We start from the raw sequence: 18,369 nt of genomic DNA, 5'->3' as shown, positions 1-18,369 counted from the left end.
GAGGTCTCAGGCAGAATAGGAGCGGTAAGCATCCTCTGCCCAAACCAACAGCTCTGATCTCTGTGCAAGCCCAGTCCAAGGGCAGAGTATGCAGTAGCTGCTGACAGGTCCCTCTCTGGTAGGGTCTCCTGCCAGCCAGCCAAGCCGTGTCCTTCCCAAAATCCACTCCTTGCTTCATGGTGTTAACCACATCTACCTGGATTTCTTGCAATCACCCCTCCTTGGTCACTCCTTCTGGCCTTTTGCTCCTCAGCTGTGCTACGCAGCAGGGAACGTGGCCCACCGGACATGTATCATAAAACCATAGAAAATGAGGGTGGATGGGACCTCAGGAGGTCACATCTAGCCCAACCCCCTGCTCAAAGCAGGACCAGCCCCAACTACATCATCCCAGCCAAGGCTGTGTCTACCTGGGTCTTAAAAACCTCCACCACCTCTCTGGGTAACTCTCACTAGGAGGGTAATAAAGCACTGGAATGGGGTAAAGTTTCTCCTAATATCTACCCCCAACTTCCCTTGCTGCAACTTGAGCCCATTGCTCCTTGTTTTGTAGGAAGAGTGGAGGAAGGATGGACACATACAGCAGTTCCCAAACTGTGCTCTGTAGATCAGCGCTGATTCGTGAGAGTACAGGGAGGGTCCAGTTTGCACTTCCCTCCCCGCTCCTTCCAGTTCAGCTCTGAATTGCAAGCATGCCTGGTATCGGCCCAAGGTGACAGTGGTTCGTGCAACTGATGCAGCCCAGCCTTGGACCATAGCTCAGGCCCCACCTGAGGAAGGATCCAGCCCCTGAAACATGGGGCAGGGGGATTTCCAATGCCCAAGTCCACTGCAGTGAATCTGGTGCCCACTTTCCACTGCAGCCTTAAGCTTTGCCTTAGAAACTTTCTCTGAATTTGCAATAACCCAGACTCTGCATGACCTCTCCAGGGGCTGGTTGTAATGCTCGACCCCCCCTCAGTCTCGATGCCTGGAAGACTTTTGTCCAGGGAGATTGCTGTGTGATGGCTTGGGGGTGGATTTCAGGCCCCACTGGGACTTGTCCTCAACATAAATATCTCAGCATTTAGCCCAGGTCTGTGTCGACTTCCCATTGCCTGTATCACAGGCTGAGCATCCTCAGTCCCAGGGCTGGCAGGAGCTGGGTGAGTCCTCTTTGAGTGCAGCAGGAGGAGGATGCAGCGGGGCTGAGAGGCAGGGAGTTTCCATGCGGCTGCAAAACAGCGTTCCTGCAGCTCCAGCTCTTTCCTATACAAACCTTTCTGGGAGTCTGGGAAATGAGCTCTGGTTTCCCAGGTGTGGAAGCTCTGAACATCTGGATCTCCCTCCTGTTCTGCCTTCTTCAGCAACTCTGTCCTGCTGCTTGTCATCACAACCGAGCCCAGCCTTCACAAGCCCATGTACATCTTCCTTGCCTTGCTGGCCCTTGCTGATATCTTGTTGTCCACCAGCACCATGTCTACAACCCTGAATGTGCTCTGGGCCTATTCAATAGAGATTTCCTTCCACACCTGCCTCACCCAGATGTTCTTGATCTACTTCACCTTTACTGTAGAGTTGGGGATCCTGATGGCCATGGCGTTTGACCCGTATGTGGCCATCTGCGACCCCCTGAGATTCAAAATAGCAACCAGGGTTATTTTCCCAATCATGGAGTAAGTTAGGATAGTTGTGTAAGACTTTTGCAATATGTTCCCTGCTATCTTCCTCCTCCAGAGGCTGCCCTACTGTGGACATCACATCATGGCTCACACGTACTGCGAGCACATGGGCATTGCCCGGCTGGCCCGTGCGGATATCAGGGTCAACATCTGGTTTGGGTTGGCCACCAGCCGTCTCTCTGTAGGGCTGGATGTTGCGCTCATTACTGTGTGTTATAGTCTCATCCTCAGGGCCATCTTTTGGCTGCAGTCCAAGTAGGCCCGGCGCAAGGCAATTGGGACATGCAGCTCTCATGTCTGCATCATACTCATCTTCTACACACCGGCCTTTTTCTCCTGGTATGCCCATCGCTTTGGCCCCAGTGTCAAAGTCACAATCTGCTGGCCAACCTCTACATGGTCGTCCCCGCCATGCTCAACCCCATAATTTATGGGGTGAAAACCAAACCAATCCAGGAGCGGGTGACCCGTGCCTTCTCCCAGATAATGATGGGTTGCTGAGCATGAACCTGGGCTGATATCCCGTGGTCAGTGACCTAGCTTTGGTGAGAGGGAACTTGAGCTGTGAGATACAGAAGGGAATGACCCCCTGTCCACCTGTTGCCATCTGTACACTGTATTGTGAGGTCAATTCTCCTTTGGGGGAATAGCAAACACATGTCATGGGAACCTCAGTCTGACCACTCAGCAGATATTTGCCCTCAGCAAAAATCTACATTGCTTCAACCAGTATTAAATCTGCCATTGTCCCTCCAGATCATGGAGAGAACCTGAGTCCATGAAGTTGGTAACAGAGAAACAGTTTTGCATTAAGTGTGTTCATGTCACGGTAATATTGCATACTTCTCTTTGGCTTGTTTCTTGCAAAACAATGAGCTACTTTTGTTCTGAATGAAACCTAGGAGTGAATCTGAGAGCTGAGCGTCTCAGCTGGGGAATGGGTCATCAACAACATAAGGAGCCAGTTTGCATGTGAAAACAGCCAGGAGGCTCTGGTTTCTGGTCCTGAATCCAGTGAGGTTCCAGCAGTCTCTGGCATCCTGGGAGGACATGAAGACATGTGAGCATGGGAGGCTGCCTTGAGAAAAAGGCTCTCTGGGACCTGGGAACAAGAAAGGCAGGATGAGAGGAGAGAGGCTGAAGGGAGAACAAGCCAACTGGGAGGAGACCTAGGTGTCATGGCCCAAAGACTTTACTTATTCAAGGGGATGGCGTGCACCCAAAGTACTGATCAATTCTTCAACAAAAACCCTTTACTAGCTGTATTGCTATTGACTAATAAAGTCGCACCCAGCAAAGTTCCCTTCTAGGATCTCAGGCAGAAGGCAGCTCTCTCAGACTACAAGGGGGGTCAAGGACTAAAAGTCCAGGTCTTCACATCCAAGGACCCAGAAGCTCACGCTAGATGCTGCACCTGAGCTGACAGCAAAGGGTACATCACAAGGCAGTACTGCAAAGTGCCTTAATGTCTAGCACTCACGTGGGTACCTTCAACCCAGGACCTCAACCAGAGGAACCCAAAAGTGCAGCATGTGGAAAACAAGGACTTAGCAATCACAGCACAATGACCAGGTCACCAGGGTTGTGGACTAACCATGGTTTATTTTTCCTCCTTGGACAGGGCTCTACCAGCAAGTTACCACAAGAGAAATGAGGGTATGAATGTACAGAGCAGCAGATGCTGCCTGGTAGCTGCCTCAGTGCATTTTGTTCCCGAAGGTCTACTATGATGTAGCTTGCTCCTCAAGGTAGAAGCATTAAATCATAGACAAGGAGGGCTGGAAGGGAGCGCAGGAGGTCACATCTAGTCCAACCCCCTGCTCAAAGCCTGATCATCCCCAACTATATCACCCAGGCAAAGCTTTGTGTAGTTGGGTCTTCAAAACCTCCGAGGATGTAGACTCCCCCGCCTCTCTGGGAGGTCAGTTTTAGTGCTTTACCACCCTCCTAGTGAGAAAGTTTTCCTAATAGCCAACCTCAACTTGCCTTGCTGCAGCTGGAGCCCATTGCTCCTTGTCCTGTCCTCTGCCCCCACGGAGACCAGTCCAGCTCCGTCCTCTTTGCAGCCCCCTGCAGGGAGGTGAAGGCTGCTATTCAATCCCCCTCAGTCTGCAGAAGAGAAGAAAGACTAAATCAGCCCAGTTCCCTCAGCCTCTCCTCATAAGTCATGTCCTTCAACCCCCAAAACAGTTTTCCTGCCTGCCGCTGGACTCTCTCCAATATGTCCACATCCTTTCTGTAGTGGGGGGCCACAGCTGGACACAGCACTGGTGAGGCCACATCTGGAGACCTAAGTAGAGGGGAAGAATCACGTCCCTTGATCTGCTGGCATCGCCCCTGCCAGTGCAGCCCAGGATGCCAGTAGCCTTCTTGGCACCAAGGGCACACTGCTGGCTCCTGTCCATCTTGTTGTCCCCTGTCCCTCCAGGTCCTTTTCTGCAAAGCTGCTGCCCAGCCCATCACCCCCAGACTGCGCCGGTGCATGGGATTGTCCTGTCCTAAGTGAAGGATTGCACTTGTCCTTGTTGAACCTCATGGGATTTCTTTTGGACCAAAGTCCTGCAATGTGTCAAGGTCACTCTGAATCCTAGCCCTACCCTCCAGCATATCTACTGCTCCCCCCAGCTTGGAAATGGAAGCAGAGTAAGGAAACAGGTTTGCACATGACACCATTTCAGAAGTAGAGCAAGTTCGTTTTCATGTAGCATGGAGTAAGTACATGCATACAGGCAATTACCATGGGGGAACTTGTGCCCTGGAAACCCACATGCAGTTACTTCCCAAGAAAACCCATACATATTGTGGCACGGGCCTGGGAGTCTCTCCCCAGGTGGGTCTCACTCTGAGTCTTGTCTTGGGAGCCAGGTTTTCTAGTGCCATGTTCCTGGTTTGGAAGGGGAGATCCTTTGAGCCATGCACTTTCCTTCCATAAATATCAGAGTACAACATGCCCGTCTCAGACGTTCTCAGGAGCAAAGGGAAGTTATTTGGAGCAAAGAGAAATGTTACAAACAACCCTCTGGAGATCACAGAGTAAGAGCAGCATGGTGTGAACTAGTCGGGTCCTGATGAGGCCCTGAAAGAAGCAGGACCTTGTAGAGATGAGTGACCCTCCCTCTTCTTTTCTGGGGCTGTCCCAGGCTCTCCACCAGCTCCAGGAAACCAAAAAACCTATCGCCGTAGGTCGGGCAGGGGGGTGGGGGCTTCAGGCAATTGGCGCTAGTGACCAGCGAGTGTTTTAGGACAACCAATGGCAGAGTCGTCCAGCTTCACATCTCCAGGCTGGCCAAGGGAGGGGACTCAGAAAAGGACCTAGGATTTGGTATGTTTTGGGGAACATTAGTTTTGAGTCCAGCTACATTTTAAAGATGCCTGGCTGATCTTTGCAACAGGATTGTAGGTGGGGGGGAAGCTTAGAAATTGAAACGCATCCATATAAAGCGGATGTGACTGCCATCCAATTCCAGCTCCAAGCACATCAGAAATGTACTAAGGAGCCATGGAAAGTGTTGGACTTAAGACAGAACAATTGCATACGCAATATGGACTGGGAAAGGACTGGTCAGGCTGAAGAACTGCAGAAAAGACCATAGGGTTATAATGCACAATTAGCTGAATATGAACCAGCAGTTGCAAAAGAAGGACTTTTAGTTTCTGCTATTGGCCTGAGGCAGTGATTTTTGTACTCTATTCATCCCTGGGTAGGCTTCATTTGCACTAGTGGGCCCTGGACTGGGCCACACAATTTAGGAAACACATGGACAGATTAACTTGGGTTTTCTCTTCTGGGTTTGTCCTAAAGGGAGGTCTGGGAGAGATGTCATATGCTGAAAGGCTGCAAGAACCAGGATTCCTTAATCTGGACAAGAAAAGGTAGAAGCCAGGGAGCTTGGGATTTGCAAACAGTCTTCAGATACCTGTGTGGTGATTATGAAGAGGGTGGAGATGGGCTTTTCTCTGTGGCTACAGGGGATGGGGCAAGGAACAGTGGTTTACAGCTGAGGATGGGTAAGTATTAACATGGATATTGGGAAGAAGCTTGCATCTTTGTAGGTCTCTAATGCATGGAAAACATATTTGTCTGGGATGCTTCTGGCCTGAGCAGGGTTTGGAGGACCCTTGGGGACCCCCTAGTCTATATCTCTCCCCTGCTCTTAGAGGTTGTGGGATCTCCCTTCTGGGAAGTGTCTGTCACAGCCTTGTTGTCTGTGATTGTCACACATCAGGTGGGTTTAGACAAATGTGCACCTTCATTTCTTGCTACACAGACGGAGGCAAATGCCCCGTGGAGCTGGCATCAATAAAAGTCAGTCTACACAAGCCCGACACAACCGCTTCTCTCAACAATGTCACAGGGTGAAATTCCTCCAGCAACGGGAGGGAGAGGAAGGGTTAATCCCCGATCCTGCTCACACAGCAATCAGGGCTGCAGGCACAAGCACCAGGGCCTTGCAATTCCCAGCTGGCTCCAAGACCCCGCGGGGACGGGGACGGTGACGGTGACGGTGACAGAGAAGTAGAAATACCCCGGCTCATCACTGAGGTCTTGTGCCTGCAGCTCTCACCTGTGGCAGAAGCAGGCATCCTTCCCTCTGCTTGTAGGCATGGTCCAGGTGAGGTTTCTGGCTTTGGGGCAGCCTTTTCCTGCAGCAGGGGTTGTTGGGAGGAGGCTGGGAGGAAAAAGAGAGGCAGGGGAGCTGCAACTGGGAAGAAAAGTGCCTGGAAGATGCAGGTCCTGGGCTGAGAGATGGGATTTCTGCAGTGGGATTTCTGGTGGCTTGTCCCTGCCTGGCATGTAGAGCGAGCTCCTGCTCGGACACATGTTTTGCCTCTTGTTTCAAGCCCCGTGGGGTATAAGCGTCTAGTTCACCCCATTGCATAGAGGAGGCTCTTGAGGAAGGCTCTGCAGGATGGGTCTGGGATGATCTTTGCTAAGAGGGAAAGTCCTGTGCTGGTTCCTTCTAGAAAGAAAATAATAATAGTACCAGGAAGCCCAGCTGCAGATCAGGGCATCCTCGGTGCATGGTGGATGGACTAAGCTTCATAGATGAAGCACACGAGGACGAGAGTGGGGCCACAGCCCTGTCCCCAGGGCCGGGGAAAACACTGACAGCCAGCCGGAGCCCAGATGTTTTTCAGATACTCCCGTTTGTGGATGAAGAGAGGAGAGGACATAGAAAAGAGCATCTTGGGTATCTCTAGGTTCCTGAAGACCAGGGCAGAACTGGATCTGCAGCCTTGTTGCCAGGGTTCAAAATCAAGGCCTCCACAGCTTTTCACCCTGGGTCTGATTCTGCCCTGCTCTTTGTGCTGTCATTGCATGCAATGCAAGAGGAGAGTGGGCCAGGTGCTAGCTCTGTGCAGCTGGGGCAGGGGATCGCAGGCTGGGCAGTGTCCAGCCCCTCGGACACTTAGTTTGCAAACAACACTTAGCCTCGCAATCCCGGCTCAATGTTTTCTTTTACAATAAAATCAAATCTACATCACCTATATCATTGCACGAGCTAAAACCACTATTCTTTGCAGCCATGTGACATTCACTCATTCCCTCGAGGATACTTGGCTGTTTAGCATTCACATCTTTGTGAACATTTTGCTCCAGGAAAAGAAAAGTAAACAATATGAAATCATGTGGAATTTGGAATTTTTGGAGGGGAAAATCAAGATCTCGTGCAAGAGATCTGGACAGCACGCCTTCTGCTTTCTGACCTGAGAAAGATTTCCTGGGGCTTTTTCTTTCCGGTAGCCATTGACTGGACACAAACAGTTAGTGAATAGCAGGTGGCCAAAGCCACTGATGAAATGGTTGGTAGGGTAGGGAGGAGACTCTGAGCTCGATGGTCCCACCAGAGTCGTAGTCCATGGCTCGAGGTCTAGTCGGCAGCTGGTGTCAAGCGCAGTGCTCCAGGGCTCGGTCCTGGGGCTGGCTTTATGCCATTTTCCAGGGTGTTGATGAAGATATTGAATAGAGCGCACCCTCAGCAAGTTTGAATCCTAGCCCTACCCTCCAGCGTATCCTCTACTCCCCACAACTTGTTAAGGTCACTCTGCAGATGACACCAAGTTGGAGGATTGGGTCAGAACAATGAAATTTTGCTGAAGAACCTCAGTCTCGAGCCTGTACTGATGCAGGGGATTGCCCCATCCTATCTTAAGTACAGGGCTTATGACTTTCTAATCAGCAGTTCTGCAAGAAAGCAGCTGCAGTTTAAAAAGTGCACAAGAAGCTGAATATGAACCTGCCATGTGCCCTTCTTGCAAAGAAGGCTAACAGCACCTTGGATTTCATTATTATGAGTGTTGCCAGCACATAGAGGGCAGCGATTCTTCCCCTCTATTCAGCACTGAGGAGGCACATCTGGAGTCCTGTGTCCAGCTGTGGCCCCCCCACTACAGAAGGGATGTGGCCACATTGGAGAGAGCCCAGTGAAGGGCATGAAAAATGGCTGGGGGACTGGTGGACATGACATGGTCCTGGTTGGAGCAGGGGGTTGGACTAGATGTGACCTCCTGAGGTCCCTCCAACCCTCGTTGTCTCTTGTTGACTTCATAAAAGCAATGTCCCGTGCACCCCGAATACATCGTATTCCTGTCTCAGATCCTGTTATGATTCCTTACACCCATCTCCAGATACGGACCCGGTGTGTGCTATGGATGCTAGTGTTAACGAATCTTGTGCACAGCATGCGAGCGCCCGTCAATCTGACAGGGATCCTTCTTGTCTTTTCCAACAGGTAGAGAAGTTAGCATGACCCCGAATATGATGGCACATCCTGGTGTGTCTACTGCCAACGATAACACCTCCAGCCCTGCCTTCTTCACCCTGGTCGGCATCCCGGGCTTGGAGGATGCTCACATCTGGATCTCCATCCCCTTCTGCTTGATGTACATCGTGGCCCTGCTGGGAAACTCTCTGCTGATATTCACCATCATCACAGAGCGAAGCCTCCACGAGCCCATGTACGTGTTTCTGTGCATGCTGGCAGTTGCTGATTTGCTGTTATCTTCCAGCAGCGTGCCAAAAACTCTGAGCATCTTCTGGTCCCTCTCCAAGCAGATCTCTTTCGAGGGCTGCCTCACCCAGCTGTTCATTCTACATTTTGTTTCCGTGGTCGAGTCAGGCATCCTGGTAGCCATGGCGTTCGATCGCTACGTCGCCATCTGCAACCCCCTGAGATACACGGTGATCCTGACTCGCTCGGTCACGGGGAAAATGGGGGCAGCTGCCGTCGCTCGAGGCTTCTGTTTCATCTTCCCGGTCATCTCCCTCTTGAAGCGGCTGCCGTACTGTGGGCACAACGTCATGCCTCACACCTACTGTGAGCACATGGGAGTGGCCCGGTTGGCCTGTGCTGACATCAGGGTCAATATTTGGCTTGGCATCGTAGTGATCTTCCTCTCAGCAGGACTTGATACCATCTTCATTGTGGTTTCCTATGCCCTCATCCTCCGGACTATCGCACGTCTCCCATCCAGGGGTGCCCATATGAAGGTGTTGAACACCTGTGGCTCTCACATCTGTGTGATATTCATGTTTTACACCCCTGCCTACTTCTCCTTCCTGACCCACCGGTTCGGTCACCACGTCCCGAGGTATCTTCTCATCTTATTGGCCAACCTCTACGTTATCATCCCCCCCATGCTAAACCCCATCGTCTATGGGATGAAAACGAAGGAGATTCAGGCACGCGTGGTCCAGATGTTCCCCCACGTGCGGGCACAACACTAGTGTGGGAATTGGGAGGCACACCATGTGGTCTCTCTCTCTCCCACTCTCTGCTGCACTTAGACTGAACCTCTGGTGTATGGATGAGTTCATTTCCAATGCAGGAAGTGTAAATGGGAACAAGACCCATGGAGGACCCAATTCAGTGTAGGGATGGGACAGTCACCCAGTGGGCTTAGTGGGGACAAGACCCCACCAAGTAAATGTGGAGCTAGTTCTTTTGATGGGTTTACTTGCTGAAACCAGTGGCACAGAAATCACCTCAATTAAACATTTATTTTATAAATATATAATTTGGTTTATTCTAAGCTGCCCGGAGCTTTTCTTGGAGGCATATTTTTGGGGTATTGTCTTGAGAACTAGTTGTTCCTGTGGCCCACCGGAAGGGGAGTCCCATAGAGGCCAAGAATAAACCCTCATGTGTTTTGCTGAACAAACTGGGTTGCTTTCAGCTGACATCCTGGGCGGCATTAGTAGAAGTGCTCCCAATTGAGTAGTTTTCCTTGTTTTCCTCATCAGTGCTGCATAGAGTCATAGATAAGCAGTCATATAGTAGTTGGACTGGAAGGGCCTTCATGGATCATCTCTTCCATCCCCCTCCCCAGGCAGGATCATCCCTGTCCAAACCATCCCTTACAAGCGTAATGTAGGAAACTCTACATAAGACGACTCTCACCCCGGACACAACACAGACTTAACACCCTAACCTGGCACAGGTAAAGCAGGGGGACCACAAAAGCCAATCTGCTGCTTCTATGAAAGCTTATCAATATGTGAAATCCTAGACAGGGGCCATGCCCCTGACACCCTGAGTCCTGTGTCTGGTTTTGCCTCCACTCCCAATAGAGAAAGGATGTGGACAAATTGGAGACAGTCCAGCAGAGGACAACAAAAATGTTTGCAGGCTTGGGATGCATGACTTGTGAGGCGAGGCTGAGGGAAATGGGCTGATTTAGCCTGCAGAAGAGAAGACCGAGGGGGTTTGACTAGCAACCTTCACCTCCCTGCAGGGGGGCTGCAAAGAGGATGGAGCTGGTCTGGTCTCAGTGGGGGCAGATGATGAACAAGGAGCAATGGGCTCATGTTGCAGCAAGGGAAGTTGAGGTTGGATATTAGGAGAAACTTTCTCTTTGGATGCTGGTGAAGCACTGAAACAGGCTAACCAGAAAGGTGGTGGAGTCTCCATTCTTGGGGGATTTGAAGATCTAGACAGACAGAGCCTTGGCTGGGAAGATGTAGTTGGGGCTGGTCCTGTTTGATCACAGGGTTGGACTAGATGTGACCTCCTGCAACTGCCCCTTTCCCCTGGAGCCACCGTGAGCATAAAGTACTAGAAAATGAGGGTGGGAAAGGAGCTCAGGAGATGTCTGCTCAGTCTGCCTCTGAGGGTTTCAGGTCTGGGACAAGCAGGGGCAGACAAATTGCACTTCACCCACCTGCATCCACCCCCACCTCTTACACACGACACCATCATCCCCCGTCCCCCAACCCAACCAACATTTTCCCAGCCCCCATTCAATACACCCATTAAGAAACCATTCACCTCCCATCCACTCCTCTCCCTGCCATCTCTCATGACTTGGGGACCTACAAAAGCAGGCCCATGACTGTAGGACACGTCATGGGGTTTCACCCCAGCCTAGCTGGCCCTGTTGATCCAAGCCCTCCACTAGTCACATTCAGGCTCCCTAAACTGGCCCAAGGAGCTCCCAAGGGAATGAAGGCATAAGACCGTCAGCAGTTCTTAAGGAGGAATAACATATATATATATATATATATATATATATATATATATATATATATATATAATATTATCAATAATATTTTTTGGGATTGATTATAACTGCATCCAGGAATTATACAGGAATCATTAAATGGCAATGAACATTCTCACTGTCATTGTGTGCTAACGATGCATCCTGGGGGTGTCTGGAGCTTTTCATCTAGGCAGCGCACCAGGCACCAGGCACAGGCTCCCTTGCACTTTGTTCATCTCTCCTACTAATGCTGAGGCCTGTGCAGAAAAGGAATGGAGATAGTCTCTCGCTCCCTGGCTCCAGAGGAGTCCCCATACACAGAGCTGGGGCTTGGACCCTGCTTTCTCCCTCCATGAGCCACAGCTCTAAGCACAGCCTCCTACACAAAAGCAGCTGGCTCTGGCTTTGGCTGTATGCTGGAGGACAGTGGGAGGTCCCCTTTGCAATGTGCATGAGGCCTGACCATGCCATCCTCCACAATGCCGGTTGCAGGGGCAGTTCCTGGTGGGTGCATTGGGACACTTGCACCCACCCCCCTTGGATACCTGCTGCACCCAAAGTTTAAAGCCAACTTCCTGGCAGTGACAGCAGCATTTCTAGACAGGCAGCAGTGAAGGAGTCATTGACTTTTTGGCCCATTACAATCTACTTAACACCTATGCAATGAAGAGTTTAGCAGGAATTCACGACCCTCTTGTCTTTTAAATGATCTTTCGTGCTTCCACTCCTCCAGCTCTCCTTTCTCTGGCCATGCTGCTGTCTTTCACCTGCTCCAAGTTATGGACCTCCCATGGCACAGCCCTGCTGACTGCTATTTACCTCTAACTGAAAACATTGACTGTTGTGTGAAAATGAAAGTGATGTCCACACCGACATTAATAGATTCATGAAACGCTGTCCAGATGCTCAAGAAGGCTGGATTGTATTTCCAATGGTTCATTGAAAGACAGATGTACGCTGAACTATAGTGACTCCAGGATTAAAGAAATGGCATCTTTGGATACTCTTGGCCTAGTTCGCATGCAAAAAAACCCCATGGAGTTTATAAAGGACAAAAGTTTTACTATTGGCCTTTCTAAGACTCCTTTTGCAACAAGACCTCACTTCTATTAAGTTTAAGTCAGGGTCAGTGATTTTTGTACTCTGTTCTTCCCTAGGGAGGCCTCACTTGCACGACTGGGCCATGCACTTGCACAAATACACGGACAGATTAAGGAATCCCATTTCTTACAGCCTTTCGGCATACATCGTCTCTCCTAGACCTCTCCTTAATTTGGGTTTTCTCTTCTGGGTTTATCCTAATCTGGATAAGAGAAGGTTGAAAGCAGGTGGGAAGGGATTTGATAACAGTCTTCATATACCTGCAAGGTGGTTATGGAGGGGATGGAGATGAGCTTTTCTATGTGGCATCAGGGGACAGGGCAAGTAACAGTGGTTTACAACTGATGCATGGAAAACATAGGATGGATCGTGGGAAGAAGCTTGCGTCTTTGAGGATGGGTAAGTCTTAGACACTTCCCAGAAAGGAGATCCCACAATCTCTGTAGGCCTCAGTCCTAAGAGCAGGGGAGAGAGACATTTGTCTGGGATGGTTCAGCAGGGCTGGTCCTGTCCTGAGCAGGGGGTTGGAGGACCCTTGGGGATCCCCTAATCTGTCACAGCCTTGTTGTCTGTGATTGTAGCAAGAAATGAAGGTGCTGAGTGACACCACATTTGTCCAAATCTCACCTGATGTGTGACACAGAAGGAGGCAAATGCCCCGTGGAGCTGGAATCAATTGGAATAAAAGCCAGTCTACACAAGCCCGACACAACCACTTCTCTCAACAGTGTCACAGGGTGAAATTCCTCCAGCAACGGGAGGGAGAGGAAGGGTTAATCCCCGATCCTGCTCACACAGCAATCAGGGCTGCAGGCACAAGCACCAGGGCCTTGCAATTCCCAGCTGGCTCCAAGACCTCGCGGGGACGGTGACGGTGACGGTGACAGAGAAGTAGAAATACCCCAGCTCATCATCGCGGTTGTGTGCCTGCAGCTCTCGCCTGCGGCTGAAGCAAGCATCCCTCCCTCTGCGTGTAGGCATGGTCCAGGTGAGGTTTCTGGCTTTGTGGCAGCCTTTTCCTGAAGCAGGGGTTGTTGGGAGGAGGCTGGGAGGAAAAAGAGAGGCAGGGGAGCTGCAGCTGGGAAGAAAAGTGCCTGGAAGGTGCAGGTCCTGGGCTGAGAGATGGGATTTCTGCAGTGGGATTTCTAAAGGCTTGTCCTTGCCTGGCACGTAGGGCGAGCTCCTGCTCGGACACATGTTTTGCCTCTTGTTCCAAGCCCTGTTGGGGAAGGGTGTGCAGGATGGGTCTGGGGTGAGCCTTACACAGAGGAGCCTCTTGGTATGAGCTGTCTCGCTCCTTCTCTGCCATGGAGGGAATAAGATTAGGTTTGAAAATGGTCATGTTTCACTGGGGAAAGGTCCTAGCCACACAATCCTGTTACGCTTCTCTGGGGAAACCAATGTGCTGGCTCCTAGTCGCACAACCCTGCCAGAAGACAATAGCAGTAGCGCTGGGAAGTCCGAGAATTGCTTTGTATTTTTGTAAACATATTCAAATGATTCAAATGTTGATAGGCACATTTAGGATAGCAAAATAACTATTCATACATTTGGTCACCTTTGTATTGCAATTGCATCCCAAAACATGAATGACTGAACAGCAAGCCAAGGACCTGTATCCTAGATGTTCAGTCATATTTCTGCAGCTTTGACTTAGTCTGCAGCCATGCATAGGCCTATGCAGCATGAGTTATGGGTGACAAACAGCACTATAACTTCTATCAAACGTATGCTATCCAAACCATAACCAAATTGTAGGGAAAGTGCGGATGTCAGCCTAAGCACATGAGGAAAAGAGAGTGTGAGGATGGAGAAATTTTTGGAGGGAACAATTATTTTTGCAACGAATGTGGAAAATATAACCCATAAGGACTCCTTGTTTCAGGAAAACCAAAGGTGTAACTATAAAAGCTCTTCTGGGGCTTTGCATCCAGTCAATGGCAACTAGAAAGAAAAAGATCTTGCGCAGAAGATCTAGGCACCAGGTCTGCTACTCCCCCCCCCTGCTATTCACTACTTATTATTTGGGACGCAAAGCCACTGATCAAATTATAGGAGTCTGAGCCATTGGCTGGATCATTGACAACTACCCTCTGAGCTCAATGTCTAGCTCGCAGCCGGTATCAAGTGCAGTGCCCTAGCAGTCAGTCCTGGGATGGATTTTGTTTGATATCTTCATGAACAACCTGGAAGATGGCAGAGTGCAAGCTCATCTAGTTTTCAGATGACACCAAGCTGGGGGGAATAGTAGATATGTTGGAGGATAGAGCTAGGGTTCAGAGAGACCTTGACAAGTTGGAGGGCTGGACCAAAAGAAATCTCATGAGGTTCAATAAGGACCAGTGCAAAGTCCTGCACTTAGATAGCTGCTGTCAAGCCTGTACCGGTGCATGGGTTTATATCATCCTAAGCAGCAGCCCTGTAGCAGGAACGTGGCAGTTAAAGAGGGCAAAAAGCTGAATATGAGCCAGCAGTGTGCCCTTCTTACAAAGAAGGTTAATGGCATCCTTGGTTTCATCAGTTGAAGCATTGCCATATCAAGGGAAGTGATTTGTTCCCTCTATTTGGCACTGGTGAGGCCACATCTGGAGTCCTGTGACCAGCTTTGGGCCCCACGCTACAGAAAGGATGTGGACACATTGGAGAGAGTTGAGCAGAGGGCAATGAAAATATTTGGGGGGGCTGAGGGACATGATTGGTGAGGAGAGGCTGCGGGAACTGGGCTTATTTAGTCTGGAGAAGAGAAGACGGAGAGGTGGTCTAAAAGAAGCTTTCGGCTACTTGAAAGGTGGTTATAAAGAGCCTGGAAGTAGACAGTGGAAACTTGAACCCATTGCTCCTTGTTCTGTCATCTGCCACCAATGAGCTCAGTTTCCTGGCCCTGTGCTCCCTACCAGCCCCTGGGTAGGACCCAGAGGGAGCCAGCACCCAGACTGCTGCCATGAGCAGCAAATCTGCTCCCGCTTCCCCGCACGTGTAGATGCCTGCCTGGGGCAGGTTTTCTCTAGCGTGAATTACTCTAAAGAAAACCCACCCTGGAGCGTTTGCATGTGTAGATGCACCTACTGTTAATGACTCTTGTGTACAGTCCGTGAGTGCCAGTCAGTCTGACAGGCATCGTTCTTGTCTTTTCCAACAGGTAGAGCAGTTGACATGAAACCGAATATGAAGTCATCTCCTGCTGTGGCAGCTTCTAATGATAACACCTCCACCCCTGCCTTCTTCACCCTGGTCGGCATCCCGGGCTTGGAGGATGCTCACATCTGGATCTCCATCCCCTTCTGCTTGATGTACATCGTGGCCCTGCTGGGAAACTCTCTGCTGATATTCATCATCGTCAAGGAGCGAAGCCTCCACGAGCCCATGTACGTGTTTCTGTGCATGCTGGCAGTTGCTGATTTGCTGTTATCTTCCAGCAGCGTGCCAAAAACTCTGAGCATCTTCTGGTCCATCTCCAAGGAGATCTCTTTCGAGGGCTGCCTCACCCAGTTGTTCGTTATACATTTTGTTTTCGTGGTCGAGTCAGGCATCCTGGCAGCCATGGCGTTCGATCGCTACGTCGCCATCTGCAACCCCCTGAGATACATGGCAATACTGACTCGCTCGGTCATCGGGATAATAGGGGCAGCTGCCCTTGTTCGAAGCTTCTGTTTGATATTCCCAGCCATTCCCATCTTGAAGCAGCTTCCGTATTGTGGCCACAACGTCATGCCTCATACCTACTGCGAGCACATGGGAGTGGCCCGGCTCGCCTGTGCTGATATAACATTCAATATTAGGTGTGGCATCACAATTGTCTTCCTCTCAGCAGGATTAGACACCATCTTCATTGGGGTCTCCTATGTGCTGATCCTCCGGACTATCGCACATCTCCCCTCCAAGGAAGCCCATATGAAGGCGCTAAACACCTGCGGCTCTCATATTTTTGTGATATTCATGTTTTACACCCCTGCCTACTTCTCCTTTCTGACCCACCGGTTCGGTCACCATGTCCCAAAGCACCTTCTCATCTTACTGGCCAACCTTTATGTCATCATTCCCCCCACATTAAACCCCATTGTCTATGGGGTGAAAACAAAGCAGATTCGGGAATGTGTGATCCAGATGTTCGTAAAGGTGCGGGCACAATAGTGAGGATGGGAATTGGCAGAGACGCTCCCTGCTGCATTGGGCTTCAGACCAGAGATCCAGTTCAAGTTCATTTTCAATGCAGGGAGTGTGAGAGAGAGAGGCCCCATGGTGTAAGTGGGAAGAAAACCTCCTCAGGTCCCACTTGTCCCCACTAAACCATTGTAGGGATGGGAAAGTCTCCCAGTACAAAACCCCCACCAATCAAACAAGTAAACCCACTGGTAGGACTAGCTTCACATTTACCTGATTTAATTTTTGTGCCACTGTGGCCCCAAGAAAAGCTCAGGACAGCTTACGGTAAAACAAATGTTAACGTAATCCAACAACGCAACGCAACACATATGTTGGTTCAGCTCGTTGTTCTCAGATGATCCTAAGGTGATCTGAGAGCAACTAAATTTGTTCATCAAAACACATGGGAGTTAATTGTTTCTGTGGACAAGGATGGGGCAGGGGGGTAGTTTCAGAGCTACCAAGAATGAAGTTGTAAAGCACTGCCTTGAGGACTGTTTCTGTATTGCTTTGTTTGTGTATCACAAACTGGAGTTATATTTTCCCATGGGCCTTATTTCCCACTGGAGCTAATTGGAAATGAAAAAATAATAATAATAAACCCTCCCCAAATCTTAGGGGGTGGGAATTCCAAGATGTCAATATAATAATAAACTTAGAAGTTGTGTAGCACTAGACATTACAACGGTAACGGTGTGATTAGAATAAAATCCTGCTGGTCTGTGAAGCTTTGACACCGGTGATATGAAACCCATTGAGACCCTTGGGTGAAGTGTGCTCATCATTCAAGTGGGAAGACTAAGGCACATCCAGGCAAGGGGACTTGCCCCAAGGTCATGCATCTGCTCCAGGTCTCATTCCCACCTGTGGAAGAAGTGAATGCTTCTCAGGGGTGCATGAGAGAAAGTCCATCTGATACACAAGGGTGGAAGAGGACTGTCTTGATGCATACCATGGCCGTTGCATCACAGGCCTCCTTAGGACAGAGCCCAAGGGCACAGCTGTATGAGATGGTCCATCACACACAGCCCCGCATTTCCCTGTGTAGTTAGTATTACAAGTTCCTATCTAACGCGATTACCATCACCTTCCCCAGGTCTCTTCCACCTACTATGGATTTCTTCTTCTTTCCCTCCAGGACCCGTATCATTTCTCTTTCTTTCCTGAGTATCACCACTCATACCGCTTGGCTGGGTGCTTCATGAATTCTTCTTTCATTAAGACAGGGATCACATACGTTGTCCTCCGAGGCAAGGACTGGATGGTCACTCCCCTCCACTCCAACCCCAAACCCCAACTAAACCTGGGGCATGGTCATTTATATATGCTAGACCTGAACTAGCCTGGCCTTGACCATTGACTTCACTGGAATGAGAATAAAACCCACCTCATACTTGCCCTTTGTGTAGCCTAGTAAAGAGGCTGTCAGGTACCACTATAAAGAGATGCCCTCCTCCACATACCCACCTCTCGGCTGGACTTGCTGTCTATACACCCACCCAACATCTCAGCGGCTCTTTGGACTGAAAACCTGCTCTGGAGGAGAGATGCACCCTAAGTCTCTTTCTCAGCTGTGCCGCCGCCTCTCTGGGCTGTCACGACTGGTCTCACATTCCCCCAAACTGGAAAATGTTCTGCCTAACAGGACATTTTTGCTTTCCCAGTGGGAGATGATCTCATTCTTCCACTTCTCTGAAGAGGGATTTCTATGGCCCTGTGGCCTTCACGTTCCCTAAAGATGGAGTGCAGTTTTAGCAAATGTTCAGATGACGCCAAGCTGAGGAGAGGTGCAGACCCTCTAGAGGGTAGGATTCAGATGCAGAATGACCTTAATTAACTTGAGACAGGGTCCAAAATTAACTGAATGTTTAATAAGAACAAGTGCAAAGTCCTGCACTCAGGACAGAACAATGTCAGGCACGAATACAGGGTGGAGAACATCTGGCTAGACGCGCAATACTGCAGAAAATGGCCCCGAAGA

General features: G+C 50.0%; 2 protein-coding genes and 1 pseudogene across 2 annotated transcripts; all 3 read left to right on the top strand.

Moving 5' to 3' along the window:
• Nucleotides 1-1,277: 1,277 nt before the first annotated feature.
• LOC106739844 (olfactory receptor 52B6-like) lies at nucleotides 1,278-2,245 on the top strand (annotated as a pseudogene).
• Nucleotides 2,246-8,420: 6,175 nt separating this feature from the next.
• On the top strand, nucleotides 8,421-9,520 carry LOC132250351 (olfactory receptor 52B2-like). Its single transcript, XM_059727060.1, has one exon. It carries the CDS (start codon nucleotides 8,422-8,424, stop codon nucleotides 9,388-9,390), a length of 969 nt encoding a protein of 322 aa, XP_059583043.1. The 5' UTR covers nucleotide 8,421; the 3' UTR covers nucleotides 9,391-9,520.
• Nucleotides 9,521-15,448: 5,928 nt separating this feature from the next.
• Nucleotides 15,449-16,629, top strand: LOC102570895 (olfactory receptor 52D1). The gene has a single exon (XM_006273320.4). It carries the CDS (start codon nucleotides 15,534-15,536, stop codon nucleotides 16,374-16,376), a length of 843 nt encoding a protein of 280 aa, XP_006273382.3. The 5' UTR covers nucleotides 15,449-15,533; the 3' UTR covers nucleotides 16,377-16,629.
• Nucleotides 16,630-18,369: the final 1,740 nt, after the last annotated feature.

The sequence above is a fragment of the Alligator mississippiensis genome, chromosome 1 (genome assembly GCF_030867095.1).
Source record: "Alligator mississippiensis isolate rAllMis1 chromosome 1, rAllMis1, whole genome shotgun sequence".
NCBI lineage: Eukaryota > Metazoa > Chordata > Crocodylia > Alligatoridae > Alligator > Alligator mississippiensis.
Note: the sequence above shows the minus strand (reverse complement) of the source record. Positions and strands in the feature narration are given on the sequence as shown.

Excerpts from the sequence above, each read along its gene's own strand:
- LOC132250351 (XM_059727060.1), top strand. The coding sequence starts at position 8,422 with ATGATGGCACATCCTGGTGTGTCTACTGCCAACGATAACACCTCCAGC.
- LOC102570895 (XM_006273320.4), top strand. The coding sequence starts at position 15,534 with ATGTACATCGTGGCCCTGCTGGGAAACTCTCTGCTGATATTCATCATC.